The sequence below is a fragment of the Capra hircus genome, chromosome 3, assembly GCF_001704415.2.
Source record: "Capra hircus breed San Clemente chromosome 3, ASM170441v1, whole genome shotgun sequence".
Classification (NCBI taxonomy): domain Eukaryota; kingdom Metazoa; phylum Chordata; class Mammalia; order Artiodactyla; family Bovidae; genus Capra; species Capra hircus.
This window is the reverse complement of record NC_030810.1, coordinates 42,437,704-42,457,228: the sequence shown is the minus strand read 5'-3', so window position 1 is coordinate 42,457,228 and position 19,525 is coordinate 42,437,704. Positions and strand designations below refer to the sequence as shown.

The following is a 19,525-nucleotide window of genomic DNA, read 5'->3' as shown; positions in this document are numbered from 1 at the left end:
CCAGCACTAAAAGTGACTAGCAGGAGAGTCCAGACCTGGAAGTCCAAAGAGATAGTACCTTAGATTCAAAACCTCATAAGCTCTTTCCTCTCTGTTGTTCCAGTATTGAATTATTCTCTCGTAGTCAAACACCCCTTTCCATTGCCATTGATACCTTCCAGGTTCTAGCTTTTATTACCTCCCCCTAATTTTATTACACAGGCATTCTTCCTGTTGTTATGGCTACAATATTTTTAAGGATTTGAGAGATTACTTAATTCAACTTTTCAATTTTTGAATGAATGAAATGAAGTTTATAGAAACGTTCTAAAGTTCACTTCAGTCACTCAGTCATGTCTAACTCTTTGTGACTTCATGAAGCGCAGCATGCCAGGCCTCCCTGTCCATCACCAACTCCCGGAGTTTACCCAAACTCATGTCCATCTAGTCGGTGATGCCATCCAGCCATCTCATCCTCTGTCATCCCCTTCTCCTCCTGCCCCCAATCCCTCCCAGCATCAGAGTCTTTTCCAATGAGTCAGCTCTTTGCATGAGGTGGCCAAAGTATTGGTGTTTCAGCTTTAGCATCAGTCCTTCCAATGAACACCCAGGACTGATCTCCTTTAGGATGGACTGGTTGGAGTTCCTTGCAGTCCAAGGGACTCTCAAGAGTCTTCTCCAACACCACACTTCAAAAGCATCCATTCTTCAGTGCTCAGCTTTCTTCACAGCCCAACTCTCACATCCATACATGACCACAGGAAAAACCATAGCCTTGACTAGACAAACCTTTGTTGGCAACGTAATGTCTCTGCCTTTCAATATGCTGTCTAGGTTGGTCATAACTTTCCATTCAAGGAGTAAGTGTCTTTTAATTTCATGGCTGCAATCACCATCTGCAGTGATTTTGGAGCCCCCAAAATAAAGTCTGACACTGTTTCTACTGTTTCCCCGTCTATTTCCCATGAAGTGATGGGACTGGATACCATGATCTTTGTTTTCTGAATGTTGAGCTTTAAGCCAACTTTTCCACTCTCCTCTTTCACTTTCATCAAGAGGCTTTTTAGTTCCTCTTCACTTTCTGCCATAAGGGTGGTGTCATCTGCATATCTGAGGTTATTGATATTTCTCCCCGCAATCTTGATTCCAGCTTGTGCTTCCTCCAGCCCAGGAACGTATCACTGATCATTTAAAAAAGAAAAAATAGTAGTTCTGCTTTTAGTTAGGATGTAAATAATTATAAGACCATAGGAGAGGACATAGGTATTGCAGTTTTACTCATATGATGACATCCAGATAAGAGTTCAAAGAGGCTGCTGCTAAGTTGCTTCAGTTGTGTCTGACCCTGTGTGATCCCATAGACAGCAGCCCACCAGGCTGCTCCGTCCCTGGGCTTTTCCAGGCAAGAACACTGGAGTGGGTTGCCATTTCCTACTCCAATGCATGAAAGTGAAAAGTGAAAGTGAAGTCGCTCAGTCGTGTACGACTCTTCGCTACCCCATGGACTACAGCCTACCAGGCTCCTCCGTCCATGGGATTTTTCCAGGCAAGAGTCCTGGAGTGGGGTGCCATTGCCTTCTCCGTCAAAGAGTCTGAGGTGACTGTAATTGGAATAATCAGATATTAGGAAATTATGTAGAGAAAAAAAAAAACTCCGTAAATCTATCATTTAGTCTTTGGCTGAAACATAAGCTATGTATGTTAGACTAAAACTCCAGAAGGCAAGGAAAGAACAACTACCAGTAAGATCTAAGTGAAAAAGTCTTCAGAGTTCACACAGGGCTGCGACACATTTGATTTCTGACTGGCCAGAGGGGCAGAAATAGAGTATTCAGTAAATATCCAGGATGGCTATACCTTAAGAGTAGAGCTAGAATAACCCAAGAATAAAGACTAGTCTAGACCCTCATCCCCACCAATAAACTTTTTAGCTAATTTAAAAACTTTTATTTTTAAAAGCTAATTTCAAAAATCAAGCTAATCTGAAAGTAAGTTAACTACTCAACAAAACAAACTTCAATACAGTATTGTATGGAAGAAAACACAACGCAGACATTCAGTGCTGTAACATTTATAATGCACAGCACCCAATACAAATTTACTAGCTGTGTAAATAAGCAGGAAAATGTGAGCTAGAGCTAAAAAAGTCAGTCAATAGAAACAGATAAAAAGGTGACCGAGATGGTAAAAGACACATAAGAACTTTAAAAAAGCTTTCATACTCAGAATAGCCAAGACCATATTGAAGAAGAAAAAAGTTGGAGGACTGACATCATCCAACTTCAAGAGTTACTGTTAAGTTACAGTTGTTAAGATAGTGTGGTATTGGTGAAAGAACAGACACATAGATCAATGGAACAGAATAAAGAGCCCAGAAATAGATCCACGTAATTATAGTCAACTGATCTTTGACCAAAGAGGAATGGCAATATAATGGAAAGAAAAAAGATAGTCTTTTCAACAAATGATACTGGAACATCAGGATATTTATGGGCAAAATAAATAATCTAGATACAGACCTTATACCCTTCACAAAAATTAACTCAAAATGGGTCATAAACTTCAATGAAATATGCAAAACTATAAAATTTCTAGAAGACAGCATAGGAAAAAATTTGGATAAACTTGGGTATGGTGATGATTTTTTAGATTTAACACCAAAGGCACAATCTATTAAGATAAATAATTGATAAGTTGGACTTCATTAAAATTAAAAATCTGCTCTGTGAAAGACATTGTCAAGTGAATGAGAAGTCAAGTCACTGACTAGAAAAAATATATGCAAAATACATACCTGATAAAGAACTTGTCCAAAATAGACAAATATCTCTTAAAACTCAATAATAAGGAAACAGATAACATAATTTAAAAATAGACAAAAGACCTAACAGACACCTTATAAAGAGATATACAAATGGCAAATAAGTTTAAGAAGATGTTCATCATTATATGTCGTTAAGGAATTTCAAATTAAAACATCAATGAAATACCACCATACAATTATTGAATAGCTAAAATCCAAAACATTGATACCACTAAATGCTGGCTAAGATGTGGAGCAACAAGAACTCTTATTCAGTGTTGGGGGGAATGCACAGTAGTTCAGCTACTTTGGAAGATAGTTTGGCAGTTTCTTACAAAACTAAGCATATTATAACCATATGGTCCATAATTGTACTCCTTGGTATTAACCCAAAGGAGTTGAATGCTTATTTCCACACAAAAATCTGCACACAGATGTTTATTGAAGCTTTATTCATAACTTCCAAAACTTGGAAGCAAACAAGATGTTCTTCAGAAGGTGAATTAATGAAGAAATTGTGGAAAATCTGGACAATAGAATATTATTCAGCACTAAAAAGAAATGAATTATCAAGCCATGAACAGACACGGACAAAATCTAAATGCATATTACCAAGTAGAGGAAGCCCATCTGAAAAGGCTACATATGCTGTCACTCCAACTATATGACATTCTGGAAAGGGCACAAGTTTGGAGACAGTAGAGATCAGACGTTTCCAGGGATTAGAGGTTGGGAGAAATGAATAGGCAGTGTATGTAAGATTTTTAGAGCAATAAAACTATTCTGCATAATACTTAGTGATGGGTACATTTCATTGTACACTTATCCAAATTCATAGAATGTACAACACCAAGAGTAAATCCTAAAGTGAACCATATAGATTTTGAGTAATAATAATTTGTCACTGGGAGTTCACTTATTATAACACTGTACTATTGGTGCAGGATGTTGATCTGGAAAAGGCTATGTGTAAATCTGGCTGTGAGTATATTGGAACTCTTCATTTTGAGTTCAGTTTTGCTGTGAAACTAAAACTACTCTAAAAAATAAAGTCTGTTAAAGAATAAGTTCTAAAATTATGCTTAAAGATTTAAAGGAAAAAATAAGAATACAATGATGATAGTAATGAAAGTTACATATAGGACCAAATGGAACTTCTAGAGATGAAATACAATACATAGTAATTGAAATGAAAAAATTTACTGCTTGAGTGTGACAAAATACTAAAAGACAAGCAAGAGGAACATTCCAAATTAAAGTACAGAAACAGTCTAAAAAAATAGAACTTCAGTGACCTGTGTCCCAAGGTCATGTGGTTTAATATATATGTAATTAGAATTGTAGTAGTAGAATAAAGAGGAAGCACAGAAAGATATTTGAAGGAAGAATTGCTAAAAATTTTGTATATTTGAAAAAACTTTAAATCAGTAATTATAAGAAGTTCAATGAAACCCAAGCAAGATAAACACAATGAAAAGCACGCTGAGGCATATTATAAGTACTATACAAAAAAAATTAAAAGTTGCCAGGAAAAAATTCATTCCATATAGGGGAGAAATTAATAATGCCCTTATTTCTATATCAGAAGCCAGAAAACAATGCAATGTTATTTTTACTGTGCTAAACATTGTATATCTAGAGAAAATATCCTTCAAAGATCAAGGTGAAATAAAAACATGTTCAGACAAACAAAAGCTGAGAGAATTCATTGTCAGCAGACCAGCATTGCAAAAAAAGTTCAAGGAAGTTCTTCAGGCTGATAGAAAATAACAACAGAAATTAGAATCTACAGAAAAGAATGGAGAGTGCTAGAATTTGAAAATGAGAGACATGTCCCACCATTTGAAATTTCTTTAAAGATCATGAAGTCAACAGTATTATTCTATGTTTTTTATGGTAAAGCAAAGGACATGGAATAACTAAGTCAATTCTGTAGCAGAAGAATGAAGTTGAAGGACTTAACCCTACTATATTACAGGTGACTGACTATAACGATACAGTCATCAAGGCAGCTGAGTATTTGTCTAAGGGTAGACATATAGATGATTGAAACAGACTAGTGAGTCCAGAAATAAGCACAGACATATATGGTTAACTGATTTTTAATAAACATGTCAAGGCAATTCAATAGAGAGAAGTTGATCTTTTAAAACAATGCTGAAAGAACTGGATATCCTTATGGGGACAAAAATGAGCTTTAATCCTCACCTCCTATTAAATGTATAAATTAAGTCAGAATGGACCATAGATTTAAATGTAAAAATTAAAACTATAGAGTTCTAGGAGAAGATAAAGGAAAAAAATATTTGTGATTTTAGCATAAGAAAAGATCCACTTAATACACAAAAATCCCAAGTGCAGGTGAGTTAATTCATGTCCAACTCTTTGTGACCCCATGAGTGGTAGCCCACCAGCCTCCTTTGTCCATGGTATTCTCCAGGCAAGAATAATGGAGTGGATTGTCATTCCCTTCTCCAGGAGATCTTTCCAACCCAGGGATCAAACCTGCATCTCCTGCATTGGCAGGCAGATTATTTACCACTGAGCCACCTGGGAGGCCCCAAATCCCAAGGCATAAAAGAAATAAATCAATAAGACTTTTGCAAGAGTTAAAATGTCTGCTCTTTGAATAACACTGCTAAAGTAGGGAAAAAAATGCAGGGAAACATGCAAGCAACAGACTAGAAGAATATGTTTGCAATGTAGACGTCTGACTGAAGACTTAGACAACACACATTTACTTCCTCACAATTCTAGAGACAGAAAGTCCAAGATCAGGGTGCCAGCAGGGTTGGTTTCCTCTGAGGCCTCTCTTTGGCTTGCAGATGTCCACCCTCTTGCTGCCTCTTTCCATGGTCTTTTCTCTGTGTGTGTTCATCCCTTGTCTCTCTTGGTGTATCTGAATTTCCTCTTCTTAGAAGGATATCAATCAATGGATTGGGACCCTCTCTAATGGTCTAATTTTAATGTAATCACCCCTTCAAAGTCCTTTCTCAGAATGTTGTTGCATCCTGACATACTACATTCTTGTGTGTGCTCTGTGTGTCACAGTCGTGTGCAATTCTTTGCCGCCCTATGGACTGAAGCCCTACAGATCTCTCTGTCCATGGAATTTCCCAGTCCTCACCAGCTTAACCAGGTGGTGACTGGAGTGGGCAGCCACTCCCTTCTCCAGGGGATCTTCCTGACTCAGGGATCAAACCTGTGTCTCCTGCATCATAGGTGGATTCTTTACCTCTGAGTCATTATGACTTCAATATATGAATTTTGGAGTGAAACAATTCATCCCATAACATATGGTCATCTTACAAATTCTAACTTAATCTATATAAGCAATAAAGTTCTAGGTCAAGTGTTTCTAATTTGAAACACCAAAAAAAAAAGTCACAGCCCCTTAACCTATTCCTAAACTTGAGCAAGTTTATAGAACCAGACTGTCTTGAATGAAGCGGAGACTGGGTCACTTTGAGAATGATTCATGCTACATTGCCAAGAGTGTGTACTGTTAATACTTATCCCAGGTTTCTCCATAAAGATCTATAGCATTTTATTAGAAGGACTGTACATTGTAGATAAGGAAATCATCAGGAATTTCATGGATTACTGAACACTGGCTCTGAGTTCACACTGACAGGGAGACCCAAAACATCACTGGGGTCCACTAGGACTTAAAATCAGGTGATCAACAGAATTTTAGTTCAGGTTCATCTCACAGTGTGTCCACCCATCATCCTGCAGTTATTTTCCCTGTTCCAGAATGTATACTTGAAATAGAAATATTTAGAAACTGGCAGAATCCCCCATGTGATCCTTGGCTTGTGGAATGAGAGCTAATTTGAGAGGAAAGGGCGAAGTGGAAGTCACTAGAGCTGTCTATACCTATTAAAATAGTAAACCATATAGCCACCTTTCTGGAGGGATCTCAGAGATTAATACCACCATCAAGGACTTGAAATATGCAGGAATGTTGACTCCTACCATTCAACTCATCTATCTGGCTTACACAGAAAACACATGACTCTTAGAGAGTAACAGTGGATTATTGTAAGCTTAACCAGGTGGTGACTCCAGTTGCAGCTGGTGTTTCAGTTAGAGTCTCACTGCCTGAGCAAACTAACACTACTTGTGGTACATAGTGTGTAGCTGCTGATGCTTTTTCCCTTTAGTACCTGTTGGGAAAACCAAAGCTATTTGCTCTCAGCTGGCCAGGTCAGCAGTACACCTTCACTGTTCTGCTTTATGTCATAATTTAGTCTGCAGCAAGCTTTCCCTTCAGCAAGACATTGCACTGGTCCATTACACTGATGGAATCATGTTGATTGGACCTAGTGAACAAGAAGTAAACTCAATGGCAAGACATTTGCATGTCGGAGGGTGAGAAATAAATCTGACAGAATTTCAGGGGCCTTCCACCTCAGTGAAATTTCCAAGGGTCCAGTAGAATATGTCGATACACCTTCTAAGGTAAAAGATATGCAGTTGCATCTGAGTCCTCTGCAATGAAAAAAAGAGAGACAGACAGACAGACAGACATATTGCTAGTGGATCTCTTTACTTTCGTTGGCAATGGTGTAGTCACTAAGTTGTGTTTGACTATTTGCAACCCCACGGATCGTAGCCCACCAGGCTCCTCTGTGCATGGGTTTTCCCAGGCAAGAATACTGGATTTCCCAGGCAAGAATACTGAAGGAAATGGGTTGGCATTTCCTTCTCCAGGGCATCTTCCTGACCCAGGGATTGAACCTGGGTCTCCTGCATTGCAGGCGGATTTCTTACCGACTGAACCACAAAGGAAGCCGTCTTTGCATTTTAGAGGCAACACATTCCTCATTTGGATGTTATTCTGGTTCATTTACTCAGTGATCTGAAAAGCCAATAGCTTTGAGTGGGTCTCAGAACAACAGAAGATTCTGCAGCAGGTTCAAGCTGCTGTTCTAGGTGCCCTGTCCCTTGGGCGTTATGACCTAGCAGATCCAGTGGTGTCTGAAGTATCAGTGGTAGATATAACTATTCTTTGGAAACTTTAGCAGATGGGTGTAGAGCACCATGATCTTCTTTTCATTTGATTTAATTTTAGAACCAGAACCTGAAGAGCCCGGAGACTTTTTAGTAGATGGAAAACTTGAAGTGGTCGAAGAAGAAGCTAAGAAGGAAGAGGAAGAAGATTTAGAAATAAGTTCAGAACAATCAACAATACCAGCCAATTTGGAACGACTCTGGTCCTTTTCCTGTGACCTAACCAAAGGCCTTAATGTGAGCAGCCTTGCCTGGAATAAAGCAAATCCAGTAAGTTATCAAATGTTTTAATAATTCTGTCTCTGGCATTTAAGGGCACTTACCAAGTATAACACTAATGATTTTCTTTTCTCATTGTTAGGCAAGAGATTTAAATTGATATAACCTCTAGTTTTAAAATTCCTCTGAAAACAAGTTTATATTTTAAAAAGGGGGAAATACAACAGCTAGAAAACAATGTTTTTTCTTCTTTAATATGAAAATGTCACCATTTTTATTTTAAGAGATGTACTTGGAACATGGCTGAATCTCTTTCAGATGTTGAGAAGTGAACAAGAAAATAATATATATTGATTTAGTTTAACATGTTAACCAAATTCATGCACCCAAATTTGCATTCTCTTTAAAGAAACCATATTTGGAAGTATGTACTTAATCCATGAGGTTGAAAAAGAGTCAGACATGACTTAGTGACTAAATAACAACAATAACAGCTTAATCTAGTGACCCTGTAAAAGTGCGAAATAATTTTGAGATTCCTTAAGAAACTAATACTACAGTGGATACTTAAATAGCACCTACTATGTACCAGGCACTATTGTAAACGTTTTACTTGTATTATCATAAATCTATGAATAAGGTACTATTTTCCTCATAATGTTGCACTGAAGCACAGAAAGGATAACTTGCCCAAAGTTATATAACCAGTAAGTGAAACAGAATTTAAACCAAGACATCTAGCTACAGAGTTCTTGCTTTTACTGAAAGTGAAGTGAAAGTTGGTCAGTTTTGTCCGACTCTTTGTGACCCTATGAACTATACAGTCCATGGAATTCTCTAGGCCAGAATACTGGAATGGGTAGCCTTTCCCTTCTCTAGGGGATCTTCCCAACCTAGGGATCGAACCCAAGTCTCCCGCATTGCAGGTGGATTCTTTACCAACTGAGCCACAGTGAAGCCCAAGAATACTGGAGTGGGTAGCCTATCCCTTCTCCAGAGGATCTTCCAGACCCAGGAATCAAACCAGGGTCTTCTGCATTGCAGGCGATTCTTTACCAACTGAGCTATTAGGGATGCCCTTTAGTACTGCTCTGTTAAAAATCATATTGAAGAAAAATAGATGAATCATCAAGCTGGGGAACAGTTTGTTTTCTTGTAAAAAAAAAAAAAGAATGATTATAGAGTAATAAGAGTTATTTTTTCCTGAGATTTATAAACTGGTTCTGAAGACATGATTCTCAACTAGTGCTTCTGAAATAACTTTTTTTTTTGGTCCTTTTTTGAGAAATATTTATTTATTTTGGCCTCACTGGGTGCTAGTTGCAGCATCTTTTTCTTGGTTGTTGTTTGGCTCAGGCTGTGTTGTCCCACAATGTGTGGAATTCCAGTTCTCAACCAGGGATTGAACCCATATACTCTGCATTGGGAGGTGGACCCCCAACCACTGGACTACCAGGGAGGTCCCTGATGTATGTTTAAAGTCCTCAGAACTAATTTGTTTAAACTGTATTGTTTTATGCATGTTTTAAGAATTAGCCTTGTTTTATCGCTATACCTTATAAGGTACTGTGTGCAAACATGATAATTGTTATGGATATTAAAAGCCTATAATCAACCTGAAACTAACAAAACATTGTAAATCAACTCTACTGCAATAAAAATTTTTAAATGAAAAATAAAACTATAATAATTTTTGTTGAAACCTCAGATATGCAGATGACACCACCCTTATGGCAGAAAGTGAAGAGGAACTAAAAAGCCTCTTGATGAAAGTGATAGAGGAGAGTGAAAAAGTTGGCTTAAAGCTCAACATTCCGAAAACTAAGATCATGGCATCTGGTCCCATCCCTTCATGGGAAATAGATGGGAAACAGTGGAAACAGTATCAGACTTTATTTTGGGGGGCTCCAAAATCACTGCAGATGGTGATTGCAGCCATGAAATTAAAAGACACTTACTCCTTGAAAGGAAAGTTATGACCAACCTAGATAGCATATTCAAAAGCAGAGACATTAATTACTTTGCCAACAAAGGTCTGTCTAGTCAAGGCTATGGTTTTTCCAGTGATCATGTATGGATGTGAGAGTTGGACTGTGAAGAAAGCTGAGCACTGAAGAATTGGTGCTTTTGAACTGTGGTGTTGGAGAAGACTCTGGAGAGTCCCTTGGACTGCAAGGAGCTACAACCAGTCCATCCTAAAGGAGATTAGTCCTTGGTGTTCATTGGAGGGACTGATGCTGAAGCTAAAACTCCAATACTTTGGCCACCTCATGCGAAGAGTTGACTCACTGGAAAAGACCCTGATGCTGGGAGGGATTGGGGGCAGGAGGAGAAGGGGACGACAGAGCATGAGATGGCTGGATGGCATCACCGACTAGATGGACATGAGTTTGGGTAAACTCCAGGAGTTGGTGATGGACAGGGAGGCCTGGTGCTCTGCGGTCCATGGGGTCACAAAGAGTTGGACACGACTGAGCAACTGAACTGGACTGAAATAACACATTACTTAAATTATGTGTATTATTTTGAATAAAATAAAATACTTTTATTGTGGATTTGTGTTTATAAAACTATATTAAGGAACATCTTGTAGATAGTGAAATTTAATAAATCAATAATAACTGGGTAATAAAGACATGAATCATTTTAAGAAACTGAATATACTCACAGCTAAAAATTAATATATTGCTATTTAGAATAAAGTTAATTTTGAATGAAGCTACAAATATGACAGATGGTATCCATCATATTTATTAATTAATTCTGTAAATATTTGTTGAGTATTAACTCTGTGCAGAAACTCTGTTAAAGCACTGGAGATACAGTAGTAATTTAGTCACATGTAGGCCCTAGTCATACACTAGTTTCCTGTGTGCTTTAATAAGGAAAAATAATACCATGGGAACACATAAGAGAAGGTTGTGAATGCTTAGAAGAATTGACATCTATGGTGAGTCTGAAAGAGATGAATAAGAGTTTGTCAATGTCAAGGGTAGTGATGAAAAGTATTGTAAGACAGAGAGAACTGTGGAGACATGATGTTGATTGGGGGGTAAGATGGTGGAGGACTGTCTTTGTATTCTTTCTGATTACAAAGAAAATTCTGGGTTTGTTTGATAATTAAACTTTTGTGCATATGTACTTATACAGTTGACCTTGAACAAAAGGGGGCTTGGGGTGCCAACCTGTTGTGCAGTTAAAAATCTAAGTGTAACTTTTGACTACCCCAAAACTTAACTACTAATAGCCTACTGTCGACTGAAAGTATTACCAAACATAAATGGTCAGTGAACACATGTTTTATGTGTTATATGTATTATAAACTGCAATCTTACAATAAAGCAAGCTAGGGGAAAGAGAATATTATTAAGAAAAATAATAAAGAGAAAATACATTTATAGTCAGTTCAGTCGTGTCTGACTCTTTGTAACACCATGGACTGCAGCATGCCAGGCTTTCCTGTCCCTCACCAACTCCTGGAGCTTGCTCAAACTCATGTCCATCGAGTCAGTGATGCCATCCAACCATCTCATCCTCTGTCATCCCCTTCTCCTCCTGCCTTCAATCTTTCCCAGCATCAGGGTCTTTTCCAATGAGCCAGTTCTTCACATCAGGTGGCCAAAGTATTGGAGTTACAGCTTCAGCATCAGTCCTTCCAAAGAATATTCAGGACTGATTTCCTTTAAGATTGACTGGTTGGATCTCCTTGTAATCCATGAGATTCTCAAGAGTCTTCTCCAACACCAAAGTTCAAAAAGATCAGATCAATTCTTCAGGGCTCAGCTTTCTTTATAGTCCAACTCTCACATCCATACATGACTACTGGAAAAAACCATATCTTTGGCTAGACAGACCTTTGTTGGCAAAGTAAGGTCTCTGCTTTTTAATATGTTGTCTAGGTTGGTCATAGCTTTTCTTCCAGGGAGCAAGTGTCCTTTAATTTCATGGCTGCAGTCACCATTTGCAGTGGTTTTGGAGCCCAAGAAAATAAAGTCTGTCACGGTTTCCATTGTTTCCCTATCTGTTTGCCATGAAGTGATAGGACTGGATGCCATGAACTTAGTTTGCTGAATGTTGAGTTTAAAGCCAACTTTTTCACTCTCCTCTTTCACTTTCATCAAGAGGCTCTTTAGTTCTTCATTTTCTGCCATAAGACTGGTGTCATCTGTGTATCTGAATTTATTGATATTTCTCCCAGCAGTGTTGATTTCAGCTTGTGCTTCACCCAGCCAAGCATTTTGCATGATGTACTCCAAATATAAGTTAAATAAGCAGAGTGACAATATACTCCTTTCCCAATTTGGAACCAGTCCATTGTTCCATGTCCGGTCCTAATTGTTGCTTCTTGACCTGCATACAGATTTCTCAGGAGGCAGATAAGGTGGTCTGGTATTCCCATCTCTTTAAGAATTTTCCACAGTTTGTTGTGATCCACACAGTCAAAGGCTTTGGCATAGTCCATAAAGCAGAAGTAGATGTTTTTCTGGAACTCTCTTGCTTTTTCTATGATCAACAGATCAATGGATCAACATTTATAGTACTGTACTGTATTTAGCAACACTGTTAAGTGTATGTCACCCATTTAACAGATGAATTGTCTGTCAGTGCCTATATCAGTATTGTCTTAGATGATGCAAAATACTGTAGATGTTACATGTGTTACTTAGACATCAAAAATGAAAAGATAAGAAAAATTCATATTTTTTTCAAGTATAGTGATTTATATATTGATGGCAAAGAAGCAGCAATATGATTGCTTAATGGTAGCCTAGTGTAATTGATATGATTGCTTCAGGATAGCCTAGACTATACATTAATGAATGAATTGTTATAAAATTTTAATGGCATACAGTATTATAGTCATATTCATAATGCTGTATTGGAAACATTGTTACCCTGAAAAAAAGCTACTTACCTGTGATGATAGGCTGATATGCAGTTCTTCAATTATGAGAGTGAGGTATATGTATGGTAATATATAATTCTTTGAAAGCAAAGTTATAAAACTAATAAAATGAATACATTATTAATTTTATATTAAATGTTCACTTATGCCTATCAAAGGAGTAGACTATTATCTACATACATTTTCTACATTCATGAAAAATCCTTTTCTTAATGTTTTGGATTTCTAGGCTATGCAGTTTTTCTGTGAGTTTTTTCAAATGGTTACAAATCTCAAAAAAAAGTTTCAATATATTAGTTTAAAAGAATCCATTTATAAGTAGACCTACACAGTTCAAACTCATTGTTCAAGGGTCAATTATAAAAGCATTTCTGGAAATGACCTGCTGTATTAATCAGCTGAACCTGCCATAACAAAACACCGTAGACTGAGTGGCTTAAACAACGAAAATTTATTTCTTACAGTTCTGGAGGCTGATTCATTTCCTGGGTAAGGCTCTCTTCCAGGCTTGACTGTATCCTCACATGGTGGAGAGAAAGGGCTCTTAGGTTTCTTCCTCTTTTTGTAAAGAACCCAATCCTATCGAATGAGGACCCTACCCTCCTGGACTCGTTTAACCTTAATAACCTCCTAAATGTGCTATTTTCAAATATAATCACATATTATTAGGGGTTAGGACTTCCACAAATGACTTTTAGGAGAGGAGACACAATTCAGTCCATAGCACCTCACTTTAAATTTAAATGTCTTCTATTTAACATTTGAAAAAATTAGGTCATCCTTAAAAACCCATAGGAGATTATAATGTAATAATACAATTTTTGAAGATTATCTCAATATGTAAAAGAGCTTGTTAGCAATTGGTTCTTTTTGAGTACTTATTTTTCAGTCTGAAAATGTGATTATTGTTGTGATTTTGCTTAGGAAGATGGAAATGTAGAGTGAAAATAGATGGCATATGGTATTTTTTTAACCTTAATTAAAATATCATCACTCTTCTTAACACAGTTCATTAATATACATCTTCATACATTTGCCAATATTTTTATGCTATCCTCTCTTAGTTTAAATTTTTCTGGTTTTCAGGACCTTTTGGCTGTTGGCTATGGACACTTTGGATTTAAGGAGCAAAAAAGAGGATTGGCCTGCTGTTGGTCAATAAAGAACCCCATGGTAACTTGAGCAGGAACAAGATCTATTTTTATTTAATTAAATGTTGACATAATTCTCGTTAAGTAGTAGATAGTCATATTTGATAATTAAGCAAAGTCAAGGAAGTTTTATCATGCAAGACTTTATTTTCTTTGGTTTAAATCTGTAACAATTAAATAATTAAAACTTATTCTGATACTTTATAGGATAAAGTAAATTCACTACTATGTGCTGTTAGATCTGATGATCCAGGGCTGAACCATTATTGTATATCACTGCCTGTTATAAAGAAAAATATTTGCAAATACAAATTTTAAACATTGTTTCATTGGATTGTTTTTCAGTATCTGAATAACTCATCACTTTATAAGATAGGTTTCTGTTATCCTCAATAGATGTAAAATAGATTCATATAATATCTTACTGTTATGAGTTTTTAAAGAAAATGAAAAGAATCAGTTATGTTTTTTGCTAAATAGCTCTAGTCAATCTGTCACTTACAAGTTTGCCTTTGGTTTTTGTTTTTTTTTAATCGCACCATGCGGGATCTTAAGTACCCTGACCAGAAATTGAACCTGCACTCCTTGGATTGGAAGCAGAGAATGTTAACCACTGGACTCCCAGGGAGGTCCCTTTACCCTTAGTTTTACTTTACAATAGAAATGAAAAGTGGACCACTTTAAAAAGATCAGAAAGGCATACAAAAATAATTGGAGTTCTTATAAATAACCCTCATCTGTTAGGAGGTTGGGTTTATAGAGCCTAAAAGAAAGGAAGAAGCAATTTTAAACATGTGGAAGGATTGACAGGATTCAACAGCAAGTTGTCTTCTTTTCCATGTAGGTTGTTAGAAACAAGAAAGGGTTTGAATGGGACATTCAAACAAAACAATAAAACTCTTGACAGAGTTGTAGAAAAGAGTAACTTAGAAAGTTCTAGGGCCTTTTCTATCCTTATTTAGAAATGATTAGATACTACAAGCATTAGAAACAGATACTGGGAGATAGGAATATATGCAGGATAATTTATTTGGTGGAAATTATTTGTATTTTTAAGAATGTAGACCTGTGATGGAAAATCCTGTTGGAAGATTACCCAAAATGATAATTACTGTAGAGCTACATGCTGTATTTTGCAAAATTACTGAGCTCTGAGGATTCATCAAAATAAAGGAAATGAACCGATCGAGGTTTTGTTCTCATGTATATAGGAAGTTAGGAGGAACTGAATGCAGGTTAACGCTCCTCACATCCCCACTGCCATCAGCCTAGTCTTTAGTCACTATGACACCCTCCTGTACTGTGGTCTATAAAACCAAGTTTAAATTGTAATATATTTTTTATTCAGTGGCCAGAGCGTACTTATCAGAGTCCTTATGGAGTTACTGCTGTGGATTTTTCTATCGGCTCACCTAACCTTTTAGCAGTTGGCTATCACAATGGCACTATTGCAATTTATAATGTACAGAACAACAGTAACCTTCCGGTTCTGGATAGTAGGTGAGAAAATCCAAGAATTAGATAAATATATAACATGTACTTTTTTTCAGGAGAAGAAAAAAATTAATGTCATATAGTTTTGAGTGAATGTTTATACTGTTTTTGAGAGTGATACCATTATCTTTCAAACATTTGATAATTCCTCACAACGTCTCTCCAGCTGGAATGCTCAGCTTTAACATCTCTTTATCATCTTTTCCGCCTGCCCACCAACAAACTTCTTTTGGTGTATGCTGCTGCTTTTTAAAAAGCTAAATTTTTTTCCAGGTTCATTGAGGTATAATCGACAAATAAAAATTGAGTTTATTTAGGTTGTACAACATGATTAAGTGTACAATGTGATGATTTAATATATGTATACATTGTGAAATGATTAGTGCAATCAAATTAATTAATGCATCCATAATCTCACATACCTGGAGAAGGAAGTGGCAATCCACTCCATTATTCTTGCCTGGAAAATCCCAGGGACAGAGGAGCCTGGTGGGCCACAGTCTAGTTCATCACAAAGTGTCAGACATGACTTAGTGACTAAACAACAACAACAACCTCACATAGTTACCATTTTTTTGTGTGTGGTAAGAACACTTAAGATCTACTCTTTTAGCAAATTTCATGTATGCAATATAGTATTATTAACTATAATCACCATGATGTGCATTAGATTTCAAGAACTTTCATTTTATAAATGAAAGAAATAATTAATGTGACACATTGAGAAAATAAAAAAAGTTTAAGGTGAAAGAGATCGAAAGATACCTCAAGTTTTTATAATAAACCTGATACTCGTGGAGCAAAAATGAGGTCATGTATTCATATTAGTGTTTGAATAAACTTCAGAAGAACTGGAGATAGGCTTTAAAGCAGGTGTTTTTTAGCTTAATTTTGAAATTATTTGCATAGTTTTGTAAGTGTGAGCCTTGTGTTTATTTCCGGGCAGAAGATTCGTAACTTTTACCAAATAATCAAATATATCTAGATTTAAAAGTGTTCAGCCCTATTGCTTTGGAGGATTCACATAAAAAATCAAGAGTCAGTACTAGGAACAAAGCAACCCATTAATCAAAAGGAAAGTAGTAATCTGAGAAGTGATTTTAATTTTTCAGAAAAATTTTAAATCTCAGCCTTAGAGAGCATCAAGCCAGTGGACAATGCTGAAATATAAGAACGGTGAAGTAACTATTTACTCGAATAGGACTTAAATGACTTACTTATTTAAACTATGAGAAATATCCTTGTAAAAATGGAGATACTTATATTCAATGTATCTAAATAAACCAAATTTACACAACTAGGAAAAAGTAAGTGAGTAGAGTAAAAGGAGTAGATTCTTAAAAGAAAGATATATTTGCTTTTATATTCCTATTATGATAGCAATAAAATTTTTGTTTTGTAAGAAATGAGAAAAACATCAGTGAATATTAGAAAAGTGGTTTTTTTCCCCCTGATTTTCAAAATATTTAAAGTTGAAGTCCAGTTCAGAACAATAAAAGCATCGTTCTGTAATTAAGTCATGATGCTTTAGGGAGTCGTCCTTATCACTTAGTATTACAAGTCTTTTTAAAAATTATGATTTTCTACTTAGTGATTTTCCTTGTTTTAGTGAATCACCTCAAAAACACTTGGGACCTGTATGGCAACTGCAGTGGATAGAACAAGATCGAGGGACAACAGGTGATGACAAAAGAGAAATACTAGTTTCTATATCAGCGGATGGAAGAATCTCTAAATGGGTTATACGGAAAGGACTGGACTGTCATGGTAAAAATAAATAAATACACGCACACTCTCTCTCTCTCACACACACACATATACACCCCCCACCCCCCCCCCACACAAATTATCTTTCTCTTGTTATGTGCTGAATTATAAAAGGTGATAAATTTAGGTTTGACTAAATAAGAGAAAAACTAGGCTTGATCATTTTGCTAAGCATCTAACTCTGGTATTTGCTTATTTTAACCTAATGACATGCAAAGGATGGCAGAACTCATATTGTTTGCAGAAGGGACATATTATAATACTTTTTCACGTGGTAGATGAGGTATCTATTTTTTCTTTAAAGATTTGATGCGCTTGAGGCGAACGACTGCTAGCAGCAGCAAAAAAGGAGGGGAAAAGGAAAAGAAAGGCGAAGCTTTGATATCTCGACAGGCTCCTGGAATGTGTTTTGCTTTTCATCCCAAGGTAAATTATTTCAGTACAACTTCTAATTATTGGAGTGTGTTAAGATATAAGGCTGGGATTTCCCCGGCAGTCCAGTGGTTGAGATTTCAGTGTCCAAGGCAGGAGGTGCAGATTCAGTCCCTGGTCAGGGAGCTAAGATCACACAAGTCTCGTGGCCAAAAACAAAGGCGAAAGGTTAGAATGTTAATAGATATTGTGCCTTGTAAGCAGAAAACTAACAAACTTAGGTATCAGCCTAAGGTGAGATGGCATATTGAGTGCCGCACTTTCACAGCATCATCTTTCAGGATTTGAAATAGCTCAACTGGAATTCCATCACCTCCACTACCTTTGTTCGTAGTGATGCTTTCTAAGGCCCACTTGACTTCACATTCCAAGATGTCTGGTTCGAGATTAGTGATCACATCATCATGATTATCTGGGTCGTGAAGATCTTTTTTGTACAGTTCTTCTGTGTATTCTTGCCACCTCTTCTTAATATCTTCTGCTTCTGTTAGGTCCATACGATTTCTGTCCTTTATCGAGCCCATCTTTGCATGATATTTTCCCTTGGTATCTCTAGTTTTCTTGAAGAGATCTCTAGTCTTTCCCATTCTGTTGTTTTCCTCTATTTCTTTGCATTGATCGCTGAGGAAGGCTTTCTAATCTCTTCTTGCTATTCTTCGGAACTCTGCATTCAGATCCTTATATCTTTCCTTTTCTCCTAGCTTTTCACTTCTCTTCTTTTCTCAGCTATTAGTAAGGCCTCCCCAGACAGCCATTTTGCTTGTTTGCATTTCTTTTCCATGGGGATGGTCTTGATCCCTGTCTCCTGTACAATGTCACAAACCTCATTCCATAGTTCATCAGGCACTCTATCTATCAGATCTAGTCCCTTAAATCTATTTCTCACTTCCACTGTATAATCATAAGGGATTTGATTTAGGTCATACCTGAATGGTCTAGTGGTTTTCCCTACTTTCTTCAATTTAAGTCTGAATTTGGTAATTAGGAGTTCATGATCTGAGCCACAGTCAGCTCCTGGTCTTGTTTTTGTTGACTGTATAGAGCTTCTCCATCTTTGGCTGCAAAGAATATAATCAATCTGATTTCGGTGTTGACCATCTGGTGATGTCCATGTGTAGAGTCTTCTCTTGTGTTGTTGGAAGAGAGTGTTTGCAGCAGTGGCCACAGGACTGGAAAAGGTCAGTTTCATTCCAATCCCAAAGAAAGGCAATGCCAAAGAATGCTCAAACTACTGCACAATTGCACTCATCTCACATGCTAGTAAAGTAATGCTCAAAATTCTCCAAGCCAGGCTTCAGCAATACATGAACCGTGAACTTCCTGATGTTCAAGCTGGTTTTAGAAAAGGCAGAGGAACAAGAGATCAAATTGCCAACATCTGCTGGATCATGGAAAAAGCAAGAGAGTTCCAGAAAAACATCTATTTCTGCTTTATTGACTATGCCAAAGCCTTTGACTGTGTGGATCACAATAAACTGTGGAAGATTCTGAGAGAGATGGGGAAACCAGACCACCTGACCTGCCTCTTGAGAAATCTGTATGCAGGTCAGGAAGCGACAGTTAGAACTGGACATGGAACAACAGACTGGTTCCAAATAGGAAAAGGAGTACGTCAAGGCTGTATATTGTCACCCTGCTTATTTAACTTCTATGCAGAGTACATCATGAGAAATGCTGGACTGGAAGAAACACAAGCTGGAATCAATTGCTGGGAGAAATATCAGTAACCTCAGATATGCAGATGACACCACCCTTATG

At 37.0% G+C, this 19,525-nt stretch overlaps 1 protein-coding gene across 1 annotated transcript in view; it reads left to right on the top strand.

The window, feature by feature from the left end:
- The window catches only part of WDR78 (WD repeat domain 78), a 93,988-nt gene that overhangs the window by 55,694 nt on the left and 18,769 nt on the right, over nucleotides 1-19,525 (top strand). Inside the window, exons 8-12 of the mRNA XM_013962736.2 lie at nucleotides 7,860-8,068; nucleotides 14,010-14,096; nucleotides 15,423-15,574; nucleotides 17,178-17,335; nucleotides 17,640-17,761. Coding sequence (XP_013818190.1) covers nucleotides 7,860-8,068; nucleotides 14,010-14,096; nucleotides 15,423-15,574; nucleotides 17,178-17,335; nucleotides 17,640-17,761 — 728 coding nt within the window. The remainder of the gene's footprint in view (nucleotides 1-7,859; nucleotides 8,069-14,009; nucleotides 14,097-15,422; nucleotides 15,575-17,177; nucleotides 17,336-17,639; nucleotides 17,762-19,525) is intronic.